This window comes from Mytilus trossulus, chromosome 8 (genome assembly GCF_036588685.1).
Source record: "Mytilus trossulus isolate FHL-02 chromosome 8, PNRI_Mtr1.1.1.hap1, whole genome shotgun sequence".
Lineage (NCBI taxonomy): Eukaryota > Metazoa > Mollusca > Bivalvia > Mytilida > Mytilidae > Mytilus > Mytilus trossulus.
Window position 1 is genome coordinate 15,558,722 of NC_086380.1, and position 23,110 is coordinate 15,581,831.

The 23,110-nt window shown below is 32.7% G+C and overlaps 2 protein-coding genes across 2 annotated transcripts; one reads left to right on the plus strand and one right to left on the minus strand.

Moving 5' to 3' along the window:
* Positions 1 to 3,305: 3,305 nt before the first annotated feature.
* LOC134727385 (protein mab-21-like 3) lies at positions 3,306 to 4,253 on the minus strand. Its single transcript, XM_063591762.1, has one exon. The coding sequence runs from the start codon at positions 4,251 to 4,253 to the stop codon at positions 3,306 to 3,308; it is 948 nt and encodes a 315-aa protein (XP_063447832.1).
* Positions 4,254 to 20,699: 16,446 nt separating this feature from the next.
* On the plus strand, positions 20,700 to 21,893 carry LOC134727386 (protein mab-21-like 3). Its single transcript, XM_063591763.1, has one exon. The coding sequence runs from the start codon at positions 20,700 to 20,702 to the stop codon at positions 21,891 to 21,893; it is 1,194 nt and encodes a 397-aa protein (XP_063447833.1).
* Positions 21,894 to 23,110: the final 1,217 nt, after the last annotated feature.

Genomic DNA, 23,110 nt, shown 5'->3' on the forward strand with positions numbered 1-23,110 from the left:
CCAAGACAGGTGAAGGAAGTCAAATTAGGAGCGCTGTGATTGGATGTAGGGTACAATATATTTTTTTATTTATCTATGAATAACTGCAGTGTGTAAATTTATAAAATAAATTTTAAAACCTATTGAAATATTTTCTAGAGAATTATTCGAAAAGGCTTACAAAATTTCAAAAATTTGGTGCAAAATGACGGTGGGCATGGATAACATAAACTAGCTCCGTTGGAAATTGGTCATGATACTATTTGGCTTTAATTTTTAGAATACAATAATAAAGTTGTAACACCACACATAACTGTTTTGTCCAGGTTTTTATTATAAAAACTGGTAAATTTAGAAAATGTTAGTATTGTCGCCTATGGCAGAATAAATAGTACCGTTTTCCCTAGAAGGTTGACAGGTCGACATGATTTTAAAAGTCGATAAATGGGGAAAAAATGTTGTGGCGCAAAAGGACGCATTTTTGGCACAAACGGATCTCCCCTATAAATACATAGGTCGACAGTTTGACAAGTGTAAAGGTTAAAGGTTAACAGATTGACAAGTCAATATGTTAAAAAGTCGATAAATGCATAGGTTGACGGGTTGACAAGTATAAAGGTTAACTCTCGTGTACTGTTGAATTATGTGTTGAACTTGCAAAGAGAAGGGCTGAATTTATAAATGATATTGATGAAGAACAAGATATTCCTATGGTTGCAGAATAAGTCCATGCAAGATTTGTTTTTATTTCGTTCTTACAAGATAAAATTGTCAATATTTAAAAACCTATTTAGACAATTTTTCAAATTTTTACAGTCCTTGAGGTAAATTAAGAAAGGACGATTCCTTTTTTATTTTTTCAAACTAACTCGTTAGTGGTGAGAGGTGAGTGAGTTAAACAGACTATACTGATATACATTACAGCGCGGACGTTTGTCTCGTGATTATATGACTCGAAACATAATAACTGTATATACCTCTAGAAAACGAGTTATACTGAACTATAATAATATATTAGTTATACATTTTTTTTTAAATTATGAATCAGAAAAGAAATTTAACGTAAAAACCAACTAAAAAAGGCAAAGGTCAGGGTCATCAATTATGGAGTCCTGCGCATCAATTTCGGTAGTTTGCCTGCAGACCATGCAAGCTAACTATGCACAACGGATACATAGTTACAAATAATTTACTCAGTGGCTGTACCAGGGGTGGGGGTCTGTGATTGGATTCTACCTTTTTTTTCGAACTGTATATCATTCAAAATATTCATGTGTCCTCTGCGAGCAAAGTTTGCTTTTTCGTTACGTTTGTTCAGATATAAGACAAGTGTAAACTCTCGCTCGTGGAATACGCTATTTTAAATAGATTTGAAATTAATGGAAAAAGGGAGACACAATAAATTTTACAACGACCAAATTAAGGTGAATTACGTACGTCAAAATATATTATTTCTGTTTAATTTAAAAGTTAAATGGTCAACGGGAGATAACAATGAACATTTTTTGAAATGTTAAGGTATGTTACGTATAAGGTACGTCAAAAACCTAAATTCTCTTATGCGACGTTATGAGCAACTCAGCTGTTTCAATACTTGATATTTCTAACTTTATCTAAATACTTTGCAATCAATCATTGCAAATTAAACATTGGATTCCTATTATTGTCAAAGATCTATTTATTTGAGATAGAATAATCCATCACTTAAAAAAAAAGTATTGATTACATATTGAAAGTTGATTGGAAGTAAATTTGCTTAAATATCAGGGAAACGTCTTCTAGTTCTTGAGTGTCCATTTGTCACAACACTATATTTAACTTTTGAAATTTGAAAGTTATGGTCAGTAATGCCTCTGCAAGTAGCTGACAGGATCCTGCAAAAACTTTTCAATGTACCTTCCAGCTTGATAGAGTGTATCTTTGTTTTTTGTTGAAAATAAATTAACACCAGGATGAAAATATTGCGGTAAATTTTCATCCTGGATGCATGCAAGCAAACGGTTACACATTGAACTGAGTCTAGAAGCCATATTTTCGTCTAACCATTCGTAGTCATGTGGATAAACTTCACACTCCCAAAACAGGATATTTGTAATAGTTATACACCGAGGGAAAGGTATGTCTGGATAAGAAACCCCGTCGGCCGGAGGCCGTAGGGGTTTCTTATTTAGACATGCCGTATCCCGAGGTGTATAACTAACTTACACCCCATTCTAAACTCTTTATTGTTAACATTGATTATAAAATGAAAAAAAAAACGATAGCATATATTTAATTGACAATATCAAACCATTATTTATAAGATTTTTTTGTTATTACATGAAAACCCGTTAGTAACCTTTTTTGGTTATCTTCGTTCACACTTTGACAAGTGAGTATGTTTTACCAATGTCAAGGTTGTTTTTGCATATTCCAAATAAATCCTTAGGGTGATATGGATCAGCAGGTCAAGGTTGACCGTATCGTGTATTCATATTAAAAACAAAAAATACGTCATGCTCCTTGTATGCAGTTGTCAATATGGAAGGGTATGAGACGGACGACATTTCTTAGCAAGCGTTGGATTTGGTAGATGAGACTAATTTAAAAGATGAAGGCAATATTATAACCCAAAGTACTTACCTGTATCAGTTTAATTAAGGTAATCATAACTATATTTTCTATCTTACGGTTTTATGGGGGAAAAGCCCCCCCCCCCCCCCCCCTCTTCTCGAGATGGAATAAACATTTATATTCAGACCTACAAAGGGATGAGTGTGTCTGCAATAGAAACCCGACTTCCAGGCACGCTCAGCATACAAAGATACAGATTTAATATTTCGTAACTCTCTCTTTTGCGGAAGAGGGGCTGATCCAGCTGGGGTTCCCAACTGAAAAGAAAGGGGCGGGGGTTCAAATAAGTCAAATACATTGATCTTTTAAATCTGGTCCAACCCGCAGAGCCCCTTCCCCGGACCGGCCACTGGATAACAGGGGGGCGAGAGTTAGAATCCCCCCTTTTTATAATAGAAACATATGACTGGGATAAAAAAAAATATTACTTTCAGCAAAGGAGTAATTGAAGGATTTTTTTAATTTAAAATAAATGCTTAATTTTTTTTTCGCTATTGGAATTTCCTTAAATGTTTTTTTTTATATCTTGAAACAATTTGTAGTGAACATTGTACGTAATTTCTTGTGGTCATGCTATTTAAAGAATACTCAATTTCTATTGTTACGAATAACAATGGACTTTGTTTGCGGGATGTAGAAGCAGGGGTTTCCAGAAACCCCGCTTGTCACAGCCTGTGGTCAAAATCCATTGTTATTCGTAACAATAGATCTATTCAATTTACTCGTGTTTCAAAAATAGAAACTTTGAAGTATAACAATAGAGCTGGGGTGTAATTCAAATGATAAGATGTCAACCCTTTTCTAATTCCTTCTGGACACCACGATTCTTTTAGTTTTTTCATTATTTTTTGCGATTTTTTCCGGCAAGTTTCTTTGGTATCAATTCCTTCCAACAATTCCTTTTCACAACTTGCAAACGAATATGTCCAATAAAATGCATCTTTTGCAATATCATTCACTCCAATGGATCTTAATTTTTCAACTTTTTTCTCTGAAGGCCACTGCGATGTAGGTCTTGGCCATCCAAATGTTTTTCTAAAACGTGAGGAGGATTCTATCATAGGCGTTAGATCTACGCTAACGGAATCGCCTGCAATTTGCGGATGAGTTATTGTGAGCGTTGTCGCTGGTGATTCCGACAACCGTTTGGCATTAACATATTTGCGAATATTTGGTTGATCTTCGACGGCTCTGCCAACAAGCGATTTAAATCTGCTTTTTACAAAAATTGGTATGATGTCGTCATCAATAGTTAGACAAGCTGGGCCACCATTTATACCCTCTCTGTTCCACTTACGAATAGTACCTGTTGGTGATATAAAACCTTTTCCGATTGGTGGGTCTGGTAATGTCAACTGTTTTCTGACTATTTCATTTTTCTTATCAAATCCATATTTATGATCCGAATCATCTCTGCACCAATCTAATTGCGGGGTATCTAAAACAACGCTGAAGTCGAATTCATCCGCTCTCGACACTTTTAAATGTGTGTAATAACTTCCGACATTGATTGGCTGACTTTTAAAACGTCTGTCCTTGGTGTGAACATACTGAAGAATATCCTTGACAATAGGTATAACTATCTCTATGTTTTGACTTGTCTCGTTTTTAATCATTTTCACATGATCATCATAAAACTTATTCAGAAGTGTGTTATCCATCTTTACTACCAAGTTTCGGCCAATTTCTACAGCTAGTTATGACAGGAAGTTAAATTTGGCCTAGATTAGATAGAAATATCAGGACGTTTTCAGTCTATATTTAGGTATCATATAACAAAAGTTATCAAATAAATCTATTGTTATCTTTTTATCTACTGCATATTTTCGGAAAATCAAATACTTGTATATGCGTTTATATTATATGACTTTGTATTTTCATATTTAGATGGTAATAGAAAACTAAACATAACACGCCTAAGCGACTGATCGAATTAATAAATGAATGGGTTGGGTTTTTTTTGAAAATTAAGACTGGATCTTTATAGTACAGTGATATAGCTTATCATTGAAATAGAGATCTTTACAAATCGGGATAATGTTAGAGATAAGGTGAGAATTATGATTTAAGTTCGAATTCGGGTTAGCGTAACGGCTAGAATTAATTTTCAACTTAAACATCATTTCGAATAATAGTTAGATATAAACATGAATTAAAACGCAGGTTTTACCAAAAGTTGAGTTAATATGCTTCTAGAGTCAAAGCTTTCGTCCAAATTATGTATGAATGAAGAGCTTGATTGCCAGTTTGAGTTACGTGGCGAGTAGCATATCTAATACGAGTTATTATACCTATTCCAGTTTAAAATACAGAACTTTAAAAGCAACAGATAATATGATTTTCAAACTTCTATTAAAATTGACAGAATATAGATATCAATAAAGGTTGACAGAATACAGATTTTCAATTAAAGTTGACAGAATTCATCTGTTCAATTAAAAAGAACAGGTTTAGGATGTTCATTTGAAATTGACAGAATACAGATGTTAAATTGAAGTTGACAGATTATAGATGTTCAAGATCAAATTATAAGCCTGATACCTTTGATAATCATTTAAGTTGACAGAATATAGATGTCCAATTTAAGTTGACAGAATAAAGATGTCTAATTAAAGCTGACAGAATATAGATGTCCAATTAAAGTTGACAGAATACAAATGTCCAATCAAAGTTGACAGAATATAGATGTCTAATTTAAAAAGTTTATTCACTTCTCTATCTACTGGTTTACTTTCATAAGACAGATTAAGTAGTTACTCTTCAAAGGCGATTGGTCGATAACTATAGATGTCCAATTAAAGTTGACAGAATATAAATGTCTAATTAAAGTTGACAGAATAAAGATGTCTAATTTAAAAAGTTTATTCACTTCTCTATCTACTGGTTTACTTTCATAAGACAGATTAAGTAGTTACTCTTCAAAGGCGATTGGTCGATAACTATAGATGTCCAATTAAAGTTGACAGAATATAAATGTCTAATTAAAGTTGACAGAATATAGATGTCTAATTTAATTTGACAGAATATAGATGTCTAATTTTAGTTGACAGAATATAAATGTCTAATCTAAGTTGACAGAATATAGATGTCCAATTAAAGTTGACATAATATAGATGTCCAATTAAAGGTGACAGAATATAGATGTCAAATTAAAGTTGACAGAATATATATGTCTAATTTAAGTTGACATAATATAGATGTCCAATTAAAGTTGACAGAATATAGATGTCCAATCAAAGTTGACAGAATATAGATGTTCAATTAAAGTTGATTGAATATAGATGTTTATTTAGAGTTGACAGAATAAAGATGTCCAATTAGAGTTGACAGAATAAAGATGTCTTATTAAAGTTGACAGAATATAAATGTCTAATTAAAGTTGACAGAATAAAGATGTCCAATTAAAGTTGACAGAATACAGATGTCCAATTAAAGTTGACAGAATATAGATGTCTAATTTAAGTTGACAGAATATAGATGTCCAATTAAAGTTGACATAATATAGATGTACAATTAAATTTGACAGAATATAGATGTCAAATTTAAGTTGACAGAATATAGATTGTTAATTTAAGTTGACAGAATATAGATGTTCAATTAAAGTTGACAGAATATAGATGTCCAATCAAAGTTGACAGAATATAGATATCCAATTAAATTTGACATAATATAGATGTCTAATTAAAGGTGACAGAATATAGATGTCCAATTTAAGTTGACAGAATATAGATGTTCAATTACAGTTGACAGAATATAGATGTCCAATTAGAGTTGACAGAATAAAGATGTCTAATTGAAGTTGACAGAATATAAATGTCTAATTTAAGTTGACAGAATATAGATGTCTAATTTAAGTTGACAGAATATAGATGTCTAATTTAAGTTGACAGAATATAAATTCAAATTCAAGTTGACAGAATAAAGATGTAAAATAAGAGTTGACAGAATACAGATGTCCAATTAAAGTTGACAGAATATAGATGTCCAATTAAAGTTTACAGAATAAAGATGTCCAATTAAAGTTTACAGAATTTAGATTTCCAATTAAAGTTGACAGAATATAGATATCCAATTAAAGTTGACAGAATATAGATCTCCAATTAAAGTTGACAGAATATCGATGTTTAGTTAAAGTTGACAGAATAAAGATATCTAATTAATGTTTACAGAATAAAATCCAATTAAAGTTGACAGAATATAGATGTCTAATTTAAGTTGACAGAATATAGATGTTCAATTAAAGTTGACAAAATATAGATGTTCAATTAAAGTTGACAGAATAAAGATGTCTTATTAAAGTTGACAGAATATAAATGTCCAAATAAAATAAAATTCACAGAATAGAGATGGTTAATTGAATTTCAATAGCTCCGATCTATGTGGTTCTTCAATGTAAATGATATCACGTAGCAATAATGTAAAAACATATACGATATAGTTCTATGTTCAATTGAATTTAAAAAGTTAATTCACTCTCTATCTACTGGTGTACTTTAATAAAACATATTAAGTAGTTACTCTTCAAAGGCGATAGGTCGATAACTTATATTTATATATATATATATATATATATATACATTTTGTTTCCACTCCTTTTGGTTTTTTTTATTTTTAAAGCTTAACAACTTTGTGATTAACTCCGCCCACAGTTCGAGCGCCACTGATGAGATCTATTTCGACGTCACACGCGTATTTACCATACACAATTATAAGCCATGTATCTTTGGTATGTATTTGCTCAGTTTTTAGTTACTCTGTGAGTGCTTATTTTTACTGCTGATAAGCCTCTTGTCGTTTTCCATTGTATTTTCTGCCTTTCATTAATAGACATATGATTTGTGATTGCTTTAGAATATCTCACGTCACTGCAAGTTAATGGCGGTTCCTTGGACCGATTGGAGCTGAATTCCATAAGTTGATTTACGGCTTCACAAATAAGCTTATTGAATTTCTTTTTAACCATTTTTGGTATAATGTCGTTATCAAAAGAAAGACAAGACATTAGTGTGGCCTTCATTTATGCCATCTCCGTTCCATTGTTGTATAATATCCGGAAGAGATATCAATCCTTTCCCAATCGGTGGATTTGCTACTGTTCACACTTTCCTCACTAGCTGATCTTTTGTTTTTATTGAATTCATAGATATAGCTGGAATTATCGTTGTAGCAGTCAAGAGGTGGTACATCTAATACTACGCTTAATTCAAATTCATCTGCTTTCGATACTTTAAGATGCTTGTTATAAGAACCTACACATAATGGTTTTCTTTTGAATCGTCTGTCCTTGTTATGTTTATGATCTAGAATTTTTCTTATAATACGTATCACCTCCTTTATGTTTCGTGCAGTCTCGACTTCATTTATTTGGACATGCTCACAATTTAAACCTATTCAGAAATGCGTAATCCATTTTTCGGTCTATAATTAGAATTGGAAATACAGGTATTTATTTACCTAAATCAACTAAATTTGTTTTTCAATAAGGATTAGAGAAGTACATTTATGTAGTATTTCTTTTAAGTTTGTGGCTCCTTTTTTCAAAGGGTGAAGTGACTGTATTCATTTGTTTTTATTATCATATTACAAATGATCGGTCTCATTTATTGAATTGCAGATTTCTCTTTTCAAGTTGAAGAAAAAACACGTAAAAATAAAAAAAATCAATCAAAGATACCAGGCATATTATTTGATTATCCAGATGCTAATTTCGTATACAAAAGACTGATCAGTGGCGCTCAAATCATACACTTAGAAAACCGAATCATAATGAACCTGAAGAACTTAAAAGATCGTCAGGTCCAAAAACGTAGCACCAAAAAACGATTAAGCTCTGGAGCGAGCTTAACAACACCTTAGCATATCGAATAATTAATCATTTTATAAACTTTAAAAACACATTCAAATGACATTTCAAAACCACATAAAATTGTTGAATATGGAGCTGGTGATACAATACAGGAAAAAATTCGAACTTGTAAAAACAGCAATCTGACTGAAAAAGATATCTGAATTTGTTATGATTATGAGAGTAGGCGAGTTATACCTGTCTGAATCAGCAGTTGCATCAAATCAAAGGGTGTATTTAACATATTAAACATATTTTCATTTTTATTTTTTATTTTATATGAGTAATACAATTAACGGTACCAATTTTCTTGCACCAGATGCGCATTTCGACAATACATGTCTCTCCAGTGATGCTCGTGGCCAAAACTGGATAATTTGTTTTTAGAGTTGTGCATATCATTTTCCGAGTGGTAGTTAAAATTAGATTTCTAATTGGAGTTCAATAGTAAGTTAAAGTATAGATTTATATCCATAAGACCATAAGTGAAACTTTGGGTTATAGTTCGAGTTCGTGAAAGAGATTTTCAAGAAGAAAAAGCAAGATAACAAAAAAAAAGAAATCCGAGGAAAATTATAAACGGAAAGTCCCTTACCAATTTCAAATCGAAAACTCCTACACATCAAACAAATAGATAACAACTCTTATATTCCGGACTTTTATAGCTAGCCAAACATCTGACTTGTATAACTGTCGCATAAAATTCCATTATATTGACAACGATGTGAGAACAAAACAACAGTCATAATAGGAAACAATGTCAAAAATAGAGTACAGCTGTCAACATTGTGCTATAATCTAAATTACTATTGAATTCTTTGATATCCTTTAATGCTACATTCCGCCATAAAGATGATGTTCTCTCACTAAATAAACAAAATTTGGTGACTATGTTAAACGAATCTATTCCATCGAACTAGAAATAAAGGATACAACAGATCCATTTAGGTCTGCCTGATATTTTGACTTACATCTAAAAATTGACAATGAGGGTCGGTTGAAAACAAAACTTTACGGCAATGAGATGATTTCAGCTTCCCAATTGTAAACTTCCATTTATATGAGGCAACATTCCAGCAGCGCCTACATAAGGAGTATATATCTCCCAATTGATACGATATTCCTGGGCTTGTATTTTCTATCATGATTGCCTTGGTATAGGATTACTTCTCACAAGGAAGCTATTACACCAAGAGTTCAAAATGGTAAAATTGAAATCATCCCTTCTTTAAATTTTACGGACGCCATCACGAGTTGGTTGACCATTATGGAATAACTGTTTCACTGATGATATCGGATATGTTCCTTATGTCGTAAGTACAATACCCTTCCCTTTTCACGAATGTGACAAACCGAATTAGACTTTTTACCGGATTTGAAATAACATAGGCAATACGACGAATGCCACATGTGGAGCAGGAACTATTTGCCCTTCAAGAGCACCTGCGATCACCCCCAGTTTTTGTGGGGTTCGTGTTGCTTAGTCTTGAATTTTCTATGTTTTGTCTTCTGTACTATTATTTGTCTGTTTGTTTTTTTATTTTTAGCAATGGCGTTATCAGTTTATTTTCAATCTATTAGTTTAACTCTCCCTCTTGTATCTTTCGTCAAACTTTTTTGACCCAATCCACTTCGTCCTATTGGCATATAGACAAAGCACATTAGCAATACGAAATACAACAATACAAAAGGTTACCGTAGTATGATCACACAATGATGGGATGTATAAGAACCGTGCGAGTCACGTCAAATAGATAATTCGACAGATACTAGTAGACTAAACGGTAAAAGAAACAATCTACAAGGGAAAAAAAAGAATACAACAACACGTTATTAAGATGATAAATAAAGTAAGTATCTAGAATCTATACCCCAAGACCATCGTGTATTTTTTTTTAAATATTGATACGGAATATTTATCAACAAGGTATTTGTGTCTTCCACTGAACTGTTTTAGAAAAAGGACGAGACATTATTTGACATACACCTGGTTCATTAACTTTCTGCTCAGAAACTAGTGACAAATGACAAAGTCTGAGTAGCAGCTGCATGCTCCTGAATACTGAATGTATATCACATACACAGATAAAGTTGTTATATTCCTACTAAGGTGGGGGATTATAATTTAGAAATCGTTATAAACTATGCTTTCATTTTTTTAGTCTAATCAAATATTGTTCTAAATGTTTAACCTTAAATATTTATATAAATCTAAACTTGTGGGTAAAATTGTCACTACTATATTGTAATCAATCATGAGAGGCGGAATATACCAAACGAATAGGAAAACAGTCATCCCATCAAAATCCGGGGATGGTCACATGTGTACCAGGAAGGGTGGACAGATCTTGATTTAAATGTGGCAGCCGCTGTGTTGCTCATGTCAGTACAAACCTGGTTATGAATCTAATTTGGTAGGTCATATTCTAGGAAAACAGGACGGGATTGCGATATTCCAAAGAAAGCTAACTATTTATGACTTTATAATGGAAGCTACTTTTATGCGAGAAACGATAATTTTCCAGTTACCCAATTTGGTTTATCACCAAAATGCGACATATTACCGAATGTATACTTGTTATGTACAACAGAACTGTTTCCACACATGGTACACTCCCGTGATATCGATAACTATGTCCCAATAAGTTCGTTCCAATTATTGCAAAAAAAAACATTGGATTCTATTTATTATCGGCAGATCCATTTATTTGATATGGGGAATGTGTCAAAGAGACAACAACCCGACCATATAACAGAAAACAGCAAATCCATTACGAGTTTTACAACTCGAATATTTTTAACCAAACACAATAACTCAAGTTCTGTAACTCCTCTTAATGTTAATATTGGCGTCTTTTAAAATATCAAACCTATGACGCAATGTAAGCTCAAGCCAATATTTGCCTTAAACTTTTGAAAGTGTGTTCAGTTTAACAAACTTGATTTCTAAATCTCGTAGGAACACACGAGTTTGCAAAATACTCCTCGCATAACGCGATTGAAAACGAGAAGTTCGATTTTTTTAATCGCAGTCTTATTTCGTGCTTGAGTTAGCTAAATGATAAACACCACAAATTCCATACGAGCCGTAATACTAGTAATAGAACTATATCATGAAATTCATAATTTGTAAACGCAATTTAAATAGAATGATAAGAGGCATACAATTGATAGTAACAGCATAAACATTACATAATTTTACTAGATGAGCATTTCGGCAATAAATGTCTCTCCAGTGATGCATGAGACCAAAACATTTGAATGTTGAAGGGCTGATCAAACCAAGAAGTGCCTAAAGTATCATCAGTAAAATTTATAAACCTGGGTATGGTACACAAGTTTATCAATCATCCTGCAGTGTATATCATACTCTTACATTTGTAGTGATAACATTTATTGACGGTCATGGTTAAGTTTTGATGTATATTTCCGAGGCAATAAATCTTCAACCTCTGATACATTGAGAGATAAATAAATGACCACATCTGTAGTTAGAGGGACACAGATAGTAGTTTTGAAGGACACAGTTACACAATTTAAAGCGTATTGTGATGTTTTCTTTTTTTCGATCCAAGGGTATACCAGCACAATATATATATTGTGAGCTATTGGAGTCTTATATGAAAAGAATAATGGGTGTAATGGTGCAAAATATTTTACCCTGTAAGTCCTCAATCTATCTTAGCTGAGTTGATATACACATTGCTAACATGAGTATGGTTTATAAACATAACCATTTAAAACGGAATACATATTTACGGAATAAACAAATTCATGAATACTATACTTCTTCTTGTATCAAGTAGGGATTATCGATTTCAAAGAGGCAAAGTTTCTAGAAGTGCATTTATAAACAGTTTTGTTTTTCTGGGTTTACAAACACACGAAACATATGAAACTTAATTACAACTTTTCCTTGTGCATAAATATCATAGCTTCAAAGTCACCGTGAAACAACTTATTCTTAAGATAAATCCAATACGATTTTTTTTTAAATAAACAAACTGCAAATTAACATATTTTATTTCTTTTCCATTTTAGTAGTATGTATGAGTTTACGAGACAGCAAGAGATGTGTAACAACAACATAACAAAACAGTATGTGTCAGGAGATCAGCAATCGTTTTTCTAAGAGAAATAAGAGTTGACGTAATTTTAAATTTAATACCGCCCGAGTGTGTTAAAGGTTTGAATAAATTTAACAGATTCTTTCCAAGATGTTACTGCAACACAAAATTACTCTAATAACATTAAGATATGAGTAAAGACAACCTTTGACAAGATTCATTACTTAGAGCAAGAGAATTAAAGGACTTGAACTTATTTTTAGCGTAAAAGCCTCATTCTGTCAAAACGTGGAAACTTAAACATATATCAAGGAATTGCAATTAAAAATCGATTTTAACTTTACATCGCATTAAAGGCAAAACAGGGGACAATAAGTAAAACTGTTATAAATTATTTATGTATCGCAGAATGTTACCGGTTGATAACAGCAGAACATCAGAACCTTCTCTGAGCATAGCAATCATGTGTTCTACACTCTAAAGCTAGTATCAGTGCCGAATGAACGTTGGAGTATATATATATTAACTACAGCATCAATAATGCTGTAAACACTTGCCCGTTCAATGCCTTCAAAATACACAAATTTAAGTTTTATATGCAAAACTATTAAAAGATACATCTTATTGTTGTTTCATGCCATAAATTAACTAATTGATACTACCCAAATAACCCCATACCAGCCGTAATACTGGAACTACGCCAATAAAATCATAACTTGAAAACGCATTTTTAAAGAAATATATGAAGGTTACGGCCAAAGTACTAATTTCAGTGCAACTGATGTACTTTTCGACAATTAATGTCAATTCAAAAAACATTTGAAATTCCAAAACTTATACAAACGTTGGTGAGCTTATCAAAACCAACAAGTATCTAAAGTATGAACTTTACAATCATGTTTCTCACTTTTAAAGCTGGGTATGAAACACCCTTCTAATCAATCACCCTACAGTGTAAATCATACACTTAAGTTATTACATTTATCAACAGTCTTGGTCAAGTTTTCTGAGGCAAAAAAAATCATCAACCTTTGATTCAGTGAGAGATATAAAATAAATGACCGTCTAGAAGGGCATAGATGATATTATTGATATACACGGTTGTACTATATTTAACAAGCGTATTGATGTTTATGTTTCACAAACACCAATGACACATATAACCGTTCAATTGAATAAGATTTTATATGTGGATTTCTTAAAATTACTTTTATTTGAATATATATTCAGAATTTTGATGAAGATGTGAAATGATTGCATGCAACTGATACAGATATTCACCGTAGATCAAATGGCGCAGATGTAAGCGGCTATTAGTATTCATATGGCATCCAAAATGAACATATCCCATACAGTAAGGTAAATACATCCTCGATATGAAAAACTGTAAAACAAATTATATGAGAAAACCAAGGACTTGGTTCATGCACAAAGCACAAACGAATACGACAACTGAATTACTGGTTCTTGGACAAGTAAGGAAAGTGGAGCATTTAAACATTTTTTTGAGGAAACCAGCCGTTCCCTCACCTGGGACAGTGGTGCAAACAAGTCTCTACATATCCCAATACGTTGAAAAAAACAAAACGATCTATGTACGTAAGATCTGAGAGAAATCAGAGTTACTGACAGCTAGTTCAAGGCCAATATCAACTAATAAAAATCAAGTATTTAAAACTAAAATTCTTTTTGTTAGTTCTTTGCGTCGTTTAATTAGTCAAACATTTTCCAGATTACTTCTCACCAGAAGAATTTCAAAATTTGGTTAGAGGATTTAAAGAACGATGATGATGCATCGGATGCTTACAAACCTCGGACAATAACATTAACGGTACCAATTTTACTGCACCAGATGCGCATTTGAAATACATGTCTCTTCAGTGATGCTCGTGGCCAAAATATTTGAAATCCAAAGCTTATATAAAAGATGAAGAGCTTTAATCCAAAATGTCCAAAAGTATAGCCAAATCCGTGAAAGGAATCAGAGCTTTGCATGAGGGAGATACATTCCTTAATTTATAATATTGCTACGTTTTGTAACAGCAAATTTTAACAACACAAAAAAAAATCCGTATTTTTATGCTGGTGATACCCTCGGGGACTAATAGTCCACCAGCACGGGCATCGACCCAGTAGTAGTAATAACATTAACGGTACCAATGTTACTGCACCAGATGCGTATTTCGACAGTACTTGTCTCTTCAGTGATGCTCGTCGCCAAAATATTTGGACAACACTTACGTGAGTGATACTTACTCAGCCAAATACGATATATGGAAATATGAAGTATTATGCTTAGTCAAAAACCGTTATACTCACGAAACTAACAAGATGGCAATAAGAAAGAAACTAAAGGGAAATGCTGAAGTAATATCAATGAAATAATGAGAAAATGCAACAATAGATTATACTATCGATAGGACGGTTAGTATCTTTGGTTCTGTTTTTCCAGTAGACGCGCTGCTTGGGCAATTTTATACTGCAAGACAACAAGAAGTGAAGACGAAGATGACGCATCATGGGGATGTCGCCTAGCAGATATTTTACGAAAAGCAACAGACTGAGGGAAAGTTAAACAAGGGGATACACACAGTATGCTTATATCTACATTTGAAGGACTTAGACCTGACATCAAGAACATTGGAAGATACGAATTGGATTTCGTTAAAGAGTTTGACTAAATGTTGAAAACATTTCCAATTATAGAGAAGGAAAACAATCTTGGACAAAAGAAAGAAACCACAGCTGAAAACAAGTCCTTTACTACTAATAATTAAATTATTTGAAGGTTCGATGGTTTTACACGGATCCCATCGTGATTTCCGATCTTTAAGCACAATGTTACCATAAAATTTAGGATGTGAAATACCGATTTTAATAATAAAATGGACAATGGAAATGGGTATTGAGTTTCCCTTTAGAAACTGAAATATCTCAAGCTAGAAAAGGACAACTACTGCTTTTTATGTTAGATTTAGTTAAAGTAAGTTTCTTTGGGTACATTTTGGTACTATATCTACAGAACTCTGTTAAAAATAGCAGACTGAACATGTTTCTTACCTTAGATATAAATCAGCGCACATTAAATGAATGTAGCATAAAGTCGTTATAAACAGTCTGAGAATGTCATAACTTTGTGTAATGACAAAGTATAGGGGTCAACAGAATGATGTATCTTAAATGTTCACAACTATGTTTAGTTATGTTTTGTTTATTAATAACAAAATTAATGTAAGTACCAGTACAACAACAATTAATAGTTATCAAAAGTACCAGGATTATAATTTAATACGCCAGACGCGCGTTTCGTCTAAATAAGACTCATTGGTGACGCTCAGATCAAAACAGTTAAAAGCCAAACAAATGTTGAAGAGCATTGAGATCGACCCAAAATTCCAAAAAGTTGTGCCAAATACGGCCAAGGTAATGTACTTCTGGAGGTAAGAAAATCCTTAGTTTTTTTAAAAATTCAAAGTTTTGTTAACAGAAAATTTACAAAAATTACCATATAATTCATATTCATGTCAACACCGAAGTGCTAACTTCTAGATTTGTTTATAGTCTGCTTGAATCAAATAGTTTTTTAGCAAGGGCAGATGATCATAAACTCAGTCAGCAATCCATAACTTCTATAAATGATTAAATTTCATCAAATATACCAGGCTGACAATTTGGTATGGCATGATTAATGTAGATTAAAACTTAAAACTTCTTACTTTTTGGTTTAATTACGGTTTATTATATTGTGTTCATCCTTCGCGATGTTTATTTAACAGGTACCTAATATAACATATTCTGTTAGGGAGCTACCATTTGATTTTTATGGGGGGGGGGGGGGGGGAATAGGATGAAATTTGAAAAAAAAACCCATGCAGGACAGAATTTTGAGTTAAAAAAAAGCAGGATGAGTAACATGGCAAGAATAAAAAGGCAGGATGACAATTGTTGTAAAAAAGTCAGGATAAGCTAAGAAAAAAAAAGGCAGGACCGAATAGACTTAAAAATAAAAGGCAGGACAGAGATTTCAACTAAAAAAAAAGGCAGGACAAAAGTTTAACAGAACACAAAAACATCTTCTATCTACGAACACATTGATTGATTTTAGTGTCTGACGTCAGAATTTTTTAATACGTCACATCAATTTGTCGTTCAAAGTGCATACAAACAGTTTTAAAATTTTTATAGGCAATGAAGGCATACAGGGTTAAAAAATTAAAAGTATGTAAGAATAAATTACAGAAATAGACCGAGATTCAAACTAGTCCAAAAGTTATAGGTAGAATTTATGAGAATCCAAAAATAGTTAATTCCACTACGCGATTGAATTATTTTGACGTTTGTGGTTCAACGTATATAGTAATTCATAATAGAAATATATCATAATGGCATATAATAGACCAATAAAAGGAATAAAGGAATCTAGTAATGTATGATAATTATTTTAATACCGATATAAAACTATCAGTTATTTAGAGTGAATTTCAAGTCCCTAGTTTTTGGAAACCTAAGTGTGTTTACATGTTTAGTCGTTCCAATAACTATGATCGTACCGTCTACATTGATGTTATCCCATTAGATTTCTTACATGTTAATAAAAAATAGTTAATCCGATAATAGCCTCTAAAAGGCTACAACATTTTCAGTTCATACATAAACAATATAGGAGATGCCATTACAAGGAGGATTGTGATAAGGGGAATATTATTATATTTAAAGGCGCACAATTCTACATAAAGCAGATAACCAAAAGGCCGTGTCTATAGCATTATACATATATGCATAACAGATCCACTTCTTTATGAATTTGGAAGCAAATTGAGAAATAGGCAGATTATAAATAATGGCTAACAAGAAGGCCATCAAAATTATTCCTTTATCAAATTGCATTGAAGTAAGGATTATGAATTTGTTTTTTGATGTGCGCTCACAGACAATTTTTCTCTAGGTTTGCAAATAATTCACTAACATAATTATATGCAACGTGCATCGAAGAAGGCGAAGGTCCAAAACTGTTAGTAACAACATAAACTGTTACCACTTAACTACGACAACAGAGCATTTTGACGATATCTGTCGTTTCAGTGATACTTGAAGCAAAAAGTATTTAATCAAAAACCTAATGCAAACGGTGGAGAACTGATAAAAACCAAAAAGGATCTAAAAGTATAATCTGATTTTTACTTATAGAGCTAGGTATACATCACCCTTATAATCAATCACCTACATTGGTGATCATTAGTGATAACATTTATAAACAGCCTTGGTCAAGTTTGGTGTATATTCCTGAGGCAAAATATAATCAAGGTTTAATTCAGTAAGAGATAAATAAATGACCACATCTGCGGTTAGAGGGTCAGAGTTGTTTAAAGGACACGGTTATAGTATGTTTTACAAGCGTATTTATGTTTATGTTTCACAAACATCAATGGTACATACTTATATAAGTTTTTCATTTGATTTTTAACTGTATTTCAATAAGATTTATATGTGGTTTACAATTGATAATTTTCATTTAAATATATATTGAAATACCGATGAAGATGTTATATGATTTCGTGCAATTCATACAGCTACTCACTCTAAACCAAATGACGCTAGATGTAAAAAAATAAATAAACTATAGGTCACCATACGGCATTCAACAATGAGCTAAATACATACAGTAAACATAAGATGTCGCTAATATGACAAATCCTAAAATCTTTCAGATGAGTAAACCAACAACTTAATTTATGTCAAAAGCTCAAACGAAAAACCAACTAGACAGCAACTAGACAACTACTAGAAAACAACAGAACAACAGGTTCCTGACTTGAGATAGGCATCTGAAGCATGTGGCGCTTTTAAACATGTTTGAGAGTAACAAGTCTAGATCAACATAATGGTATACCGTACAAAATATCAGCTGGAAAAGGCTTGGCCCATTGAACGACTCAACGCACTCACTAAAACTAACAAAAAAAATTTAATCTCAGATACATGAAGTTAAATTCAGTTGTATTATTGACTTTTAACTAGCTGTTGGTAATTGCGATTTCTCTTAGATCTTTACGTAAAGTGTCTTGTTGTGAGATGTATATATACGCTGCCTCGATATGTCTGTGTTTTCAAAAGATTTTTATAATTGAATTGATTAATATTTTTCATGTCCCGGTCATTTATAGCCGATTATACAGTATGCGTTTAACTAATTGTTGAAGGCCGTACAGCTGCATTTAACTGTTTACAATAACTTCATTTGCACCCAATCATGCTACATCTCCTATTTTTTATAAACACACTGAGTATGGATGCAAGTAATGGAAAACTAGTTCAAGGCCAATTACAACTAATAACTAAAGCATGTTTCTCAGCCGCAAATATATATCAGTATACATTCAATGTAAGCGTTGAATCTATTAGTCAGGGACCGAGGATCAACACCTCAGTCATTAATCCATAATTTCTATAAATGATTAATTTTCATCAACAAAACCAGGCTAGCAGTTTGGTACGGCAGAATTAAAGTAGAATGCAACTTAAGTTAATTGCTCACTTTCGGTTTAAATTCGTTTATACTTTTGTATATAAAGTGTTCCTCCTTCGCGATTTTCAATGCTTCAATGTTAATAAATATTTCTTTTTTTTAAACCTGAATTTATCAAAAATAAAATATTTACATACCGGTCAAAAACATGAAATATTCACTACATGGCGTGTTTTCAGTGCAGCTAACCCATCGTCCAACCCATCATTATTTGTAAGGAGAATGAAAATAAGTTTCATTTATTTGTATACTGACTATTTATGGGTTTTTTCTGTAGATATTTCAACAAAGCAACGGACAGTATATAACTGAGACTATCTATATATGTTTGTTTAATCAATTTAGGAAATTTAGCTGCACTAGCGAGCTGATCTTGGAATGATATGGGGTTTTCGATTAATGTATACTAGCAAAAGTGTAGTGGACAATGTTAACAACAATGTAAAAGCCTTCCATAAGTTAAACTATATAGTACAGAATATCAATTTGGCTTTTTTACTGTTTTTATTTGAACGCTTTTGATGAGTCATTTGCAGACGAAACGCCCGTATGGCGCACACAATTTTTGTGTTGGCATCTATTATGATTTTATTAACGAAAAACACAAATGGTATTGGCAACCAACGAAAACCATCGTTAGCATACTTTTTTGCTTCGGATTGTCACAAAACAAAATGTTGCGGGGTTTGTTGTCTGCAAAATCGGTTGACTTGGATGAATAATTGAATTTTTTTATTGCCCCATGAAAAAGGGTAAGTGGGGAAAGTGTAAGGGTTAGGCTTGGCCTTGATTTAAAATGATACATTCATCTGACCATTTTTCAATAATGGGGATGGGATTTACATGTTTAACGAGCCTATTCCTAATACATTAACGAAATGTTCACTAAATTGATATATCTTAAAGAATTTCTTATAGTTGGGTTTAGATTTTGTCCGTTCATCATTTTCCAAAACCCAAAGTAAGAAGATTATAATTGGAAACTAAACCAGTTATAAAAGAAAGAAAAACAACAATAAAAACTGCTTACAAAACACTGCAAAAAAGTTATTGATTACCACAAAAGAGCACAACTAGATGATCGAAATTGAACATATGTGCTAAAACAGGGCCAATACTTCCCATTTTACTACTCTGGTTACAACTGTTAAAATCCATAGATAAATCATAAATGTTACTAAGGCACGAGACAGAGGCGTATTTGAAGTTCTTTCAATCATTATGTATTGTCAAACTTTATTATAAGAATTAAAATCAAAATCAGATCAAACTCAAGCGTTCTTATTGTGAAAGCACTTAAGGAATACCTTCTCAAGTCCTATCATATTGAATTATTTTTGTACTTTTGTTGTTTCATCCATTTGGACAATTAACAGCCCTTTCTAAACAAAATAACCTCAGCCCTACATTGAATGAAATCCTGAATCTGCACAAGAACTTGTTCTATATTCCAGTACCCTTGGGGCATTTTGAAAATCCATTTTCTCAATCTAAATCTAGCGATATTAAAAACTGTTGCCTAAGTATGGCCTTTGTTATATTACATCTATTTTTAGAACTGAAAATCCCTTTTCTATTTTATATATTCGTTTCTTGAAAATGATATTGATACATTTTGAAGGAGAACAAGGTATTACTTTCATTATTCCCATAAGGTTTACATGTAAATATGGATAATACAATGTTGGATACATTTTATAAAAATAATATTAAATTGACAAAAGACGAAACAAAGGACATTCTTGATTTTGTCAAACCTAAAATCGATTATATTGTTCAGTACATTCATGAGAGGGACAAGCGGTTCAAACTTCGCCCATTGAATGTCGGGAGTTACTATTCCCGTCTTAAAGTATCTCGGGCAGACGAGTTTGATTATAGTGTAGTGTTAGATTCAGGACCATATTTGGTTTGGACAACCCAGACACCGGCTTTTTCTGCATGTGATACAATCCTTGGAAATACGGAGGTGGTTAGAACATCAAGTTCACTGCCGTCAGCACCCGTTGGGAAATGCGTTACTAAACTTTCAAGAAGTATACCACAGTGGAATAAAAAACGTATGAATGAAGGATCTGACTGCTTGACAATTGGCGATCACATTATTCCGATGAAAGTGAAAAAAAGATTTCAAGCACTCGTCATTGAAGCTATTAAACAACCACTTATAAGTCGATATGTTGATGCAAAGAGATCATCCGGATCACCTGCCGTTACATTGACTATAGCTGATCCCGATGCTGATGATGTAGAACCAATAAGTGTAGACCTTGCACCTCTTATTGAAGCACACCTTCCATTCAAACCAGAGTTTAATTGGCCTAGACCACAGGCCAGATGGCCTTCTAGTACACAGATTAAAGATATACAAGATGAAGGAATACACTTGGTTGCTAAAGATCCTGAATATTGGACTTTATCATTCGTCACATGTGAAAAAAAATTGTTAGAAAGCACGGAAACAACGGGAACATGCCGAAATAAAAGTCATCGAATAATGAAAAAACTCTGTGAAATTTGGTGTCCAGAAGGAACAAAACAGGTTCTCAACTCGTACCATATCAAAAACATTTATTTCTGGGAATGTGAATATCATCCGGATGACTGGGAGTGGACTAAAAAACAGCTAGCCGTCAGGGTTGAGTCTATGTGTGATTTGCTTATTAAATATATAGATGATAGGAACCTTCCTGTTTATTTCCACACAGGGATCAATTTGTTTAAAAACTACTTGACGGACCAACAAGTGTTTGACAATGTTCAAAAGGAAATTCGTACTTTTTGGGAAAACCCAGAGGACTATCTTAGGGACTACATGGAAGAGGAAGAGGAAGAAGAAGAAGATGATGATGATTTTTACTGAGTACATAATATATAGATCCAGACCTGCTAAAAATGTTAGATTGACATAAGTTCTCAGAACAAAGGAACGCTTAGAACAGATGTTCCTGTGTAAATCAATGTTAACTATGCTTTAATCTAATCAAATATCAATAATATGTAACCTTCTATAAAGTCATATAAAACCAAGTCCTCTGAGTCTTATTATTACTCCTTCATTGTAATTAAACATGACAGGTGGCCAAAAGGATGTAAAATCCTTAGTAGGAACGAATTTACAATTCCATTGCAAAAAATAAAACGTCCAAAACGACAACCAACAGTCAACAAAATAGAACAAAGAACAATAAAAACCGAGGAACAAAAACCCTATCAAAATCCGTGGGTTGTCACAGGTGATCCAGAAGGGTAAAAGATATTTCTCCACATGTTAAGACTGTCATGTTGCGTCTAGTGCGAACCTAATGATATATCTTGTTCGTGAGGCCGAATTCGATGAAAAATGGACTGGATTGTAGTTTTTGCAACTACAGCATATCTGTTGTCGTAAGTGAAACGGATATTCTAAAGAAAGGTAATAATTCATAAAATTGAGAATGGAAATGGGGAATGTGTCAAAGAGACAACAACCCGAACAAATAAAAAAACAACAGCAGAAGGTCACCAACAGGTCTTCAATGTAGCGAGAAATTCCCGCACCCGGAGGCGTCCTTCAGCTGGCCCCTGACAAATATATACTAGTTCAGTGATAGTGAACGCCATACTTATTTCCAAATTGTACACAAGAAACTAAAATTAAAATAATACAAGACTAACAAAGGCCAGAGGCTCCTGACTTGGGACAGGCGCAAAAATGCGGCGGGGTTAAACATGTTTGTGAGATCTCAACCCTCCCCCTATACCTCTAACCAATGTAGAAAAGTAAACGCATAACAATACGACTTTATGATAGCATATATTTCTTTTTAGCGAAAATAAAATAAATTTAAAAGTATGCAGTATGAGTATAACCTCGCTGAATTATCATTTATGCGACGTTATGAGCCACAAAACTGTTTCCACACATGGTACGCTCCCGTGATATCGATAACTATATCTCTATTCTTAACAATGAATCATTGCAAATTTAACAATGGATTCCATTTATTGTTGGTAGATCGATTCATTTGAAATAGAAGATAAAATATATAGAATAAAGATATAAGTATTTATTACAATTTGAAAGTTAATTTGCTTAAA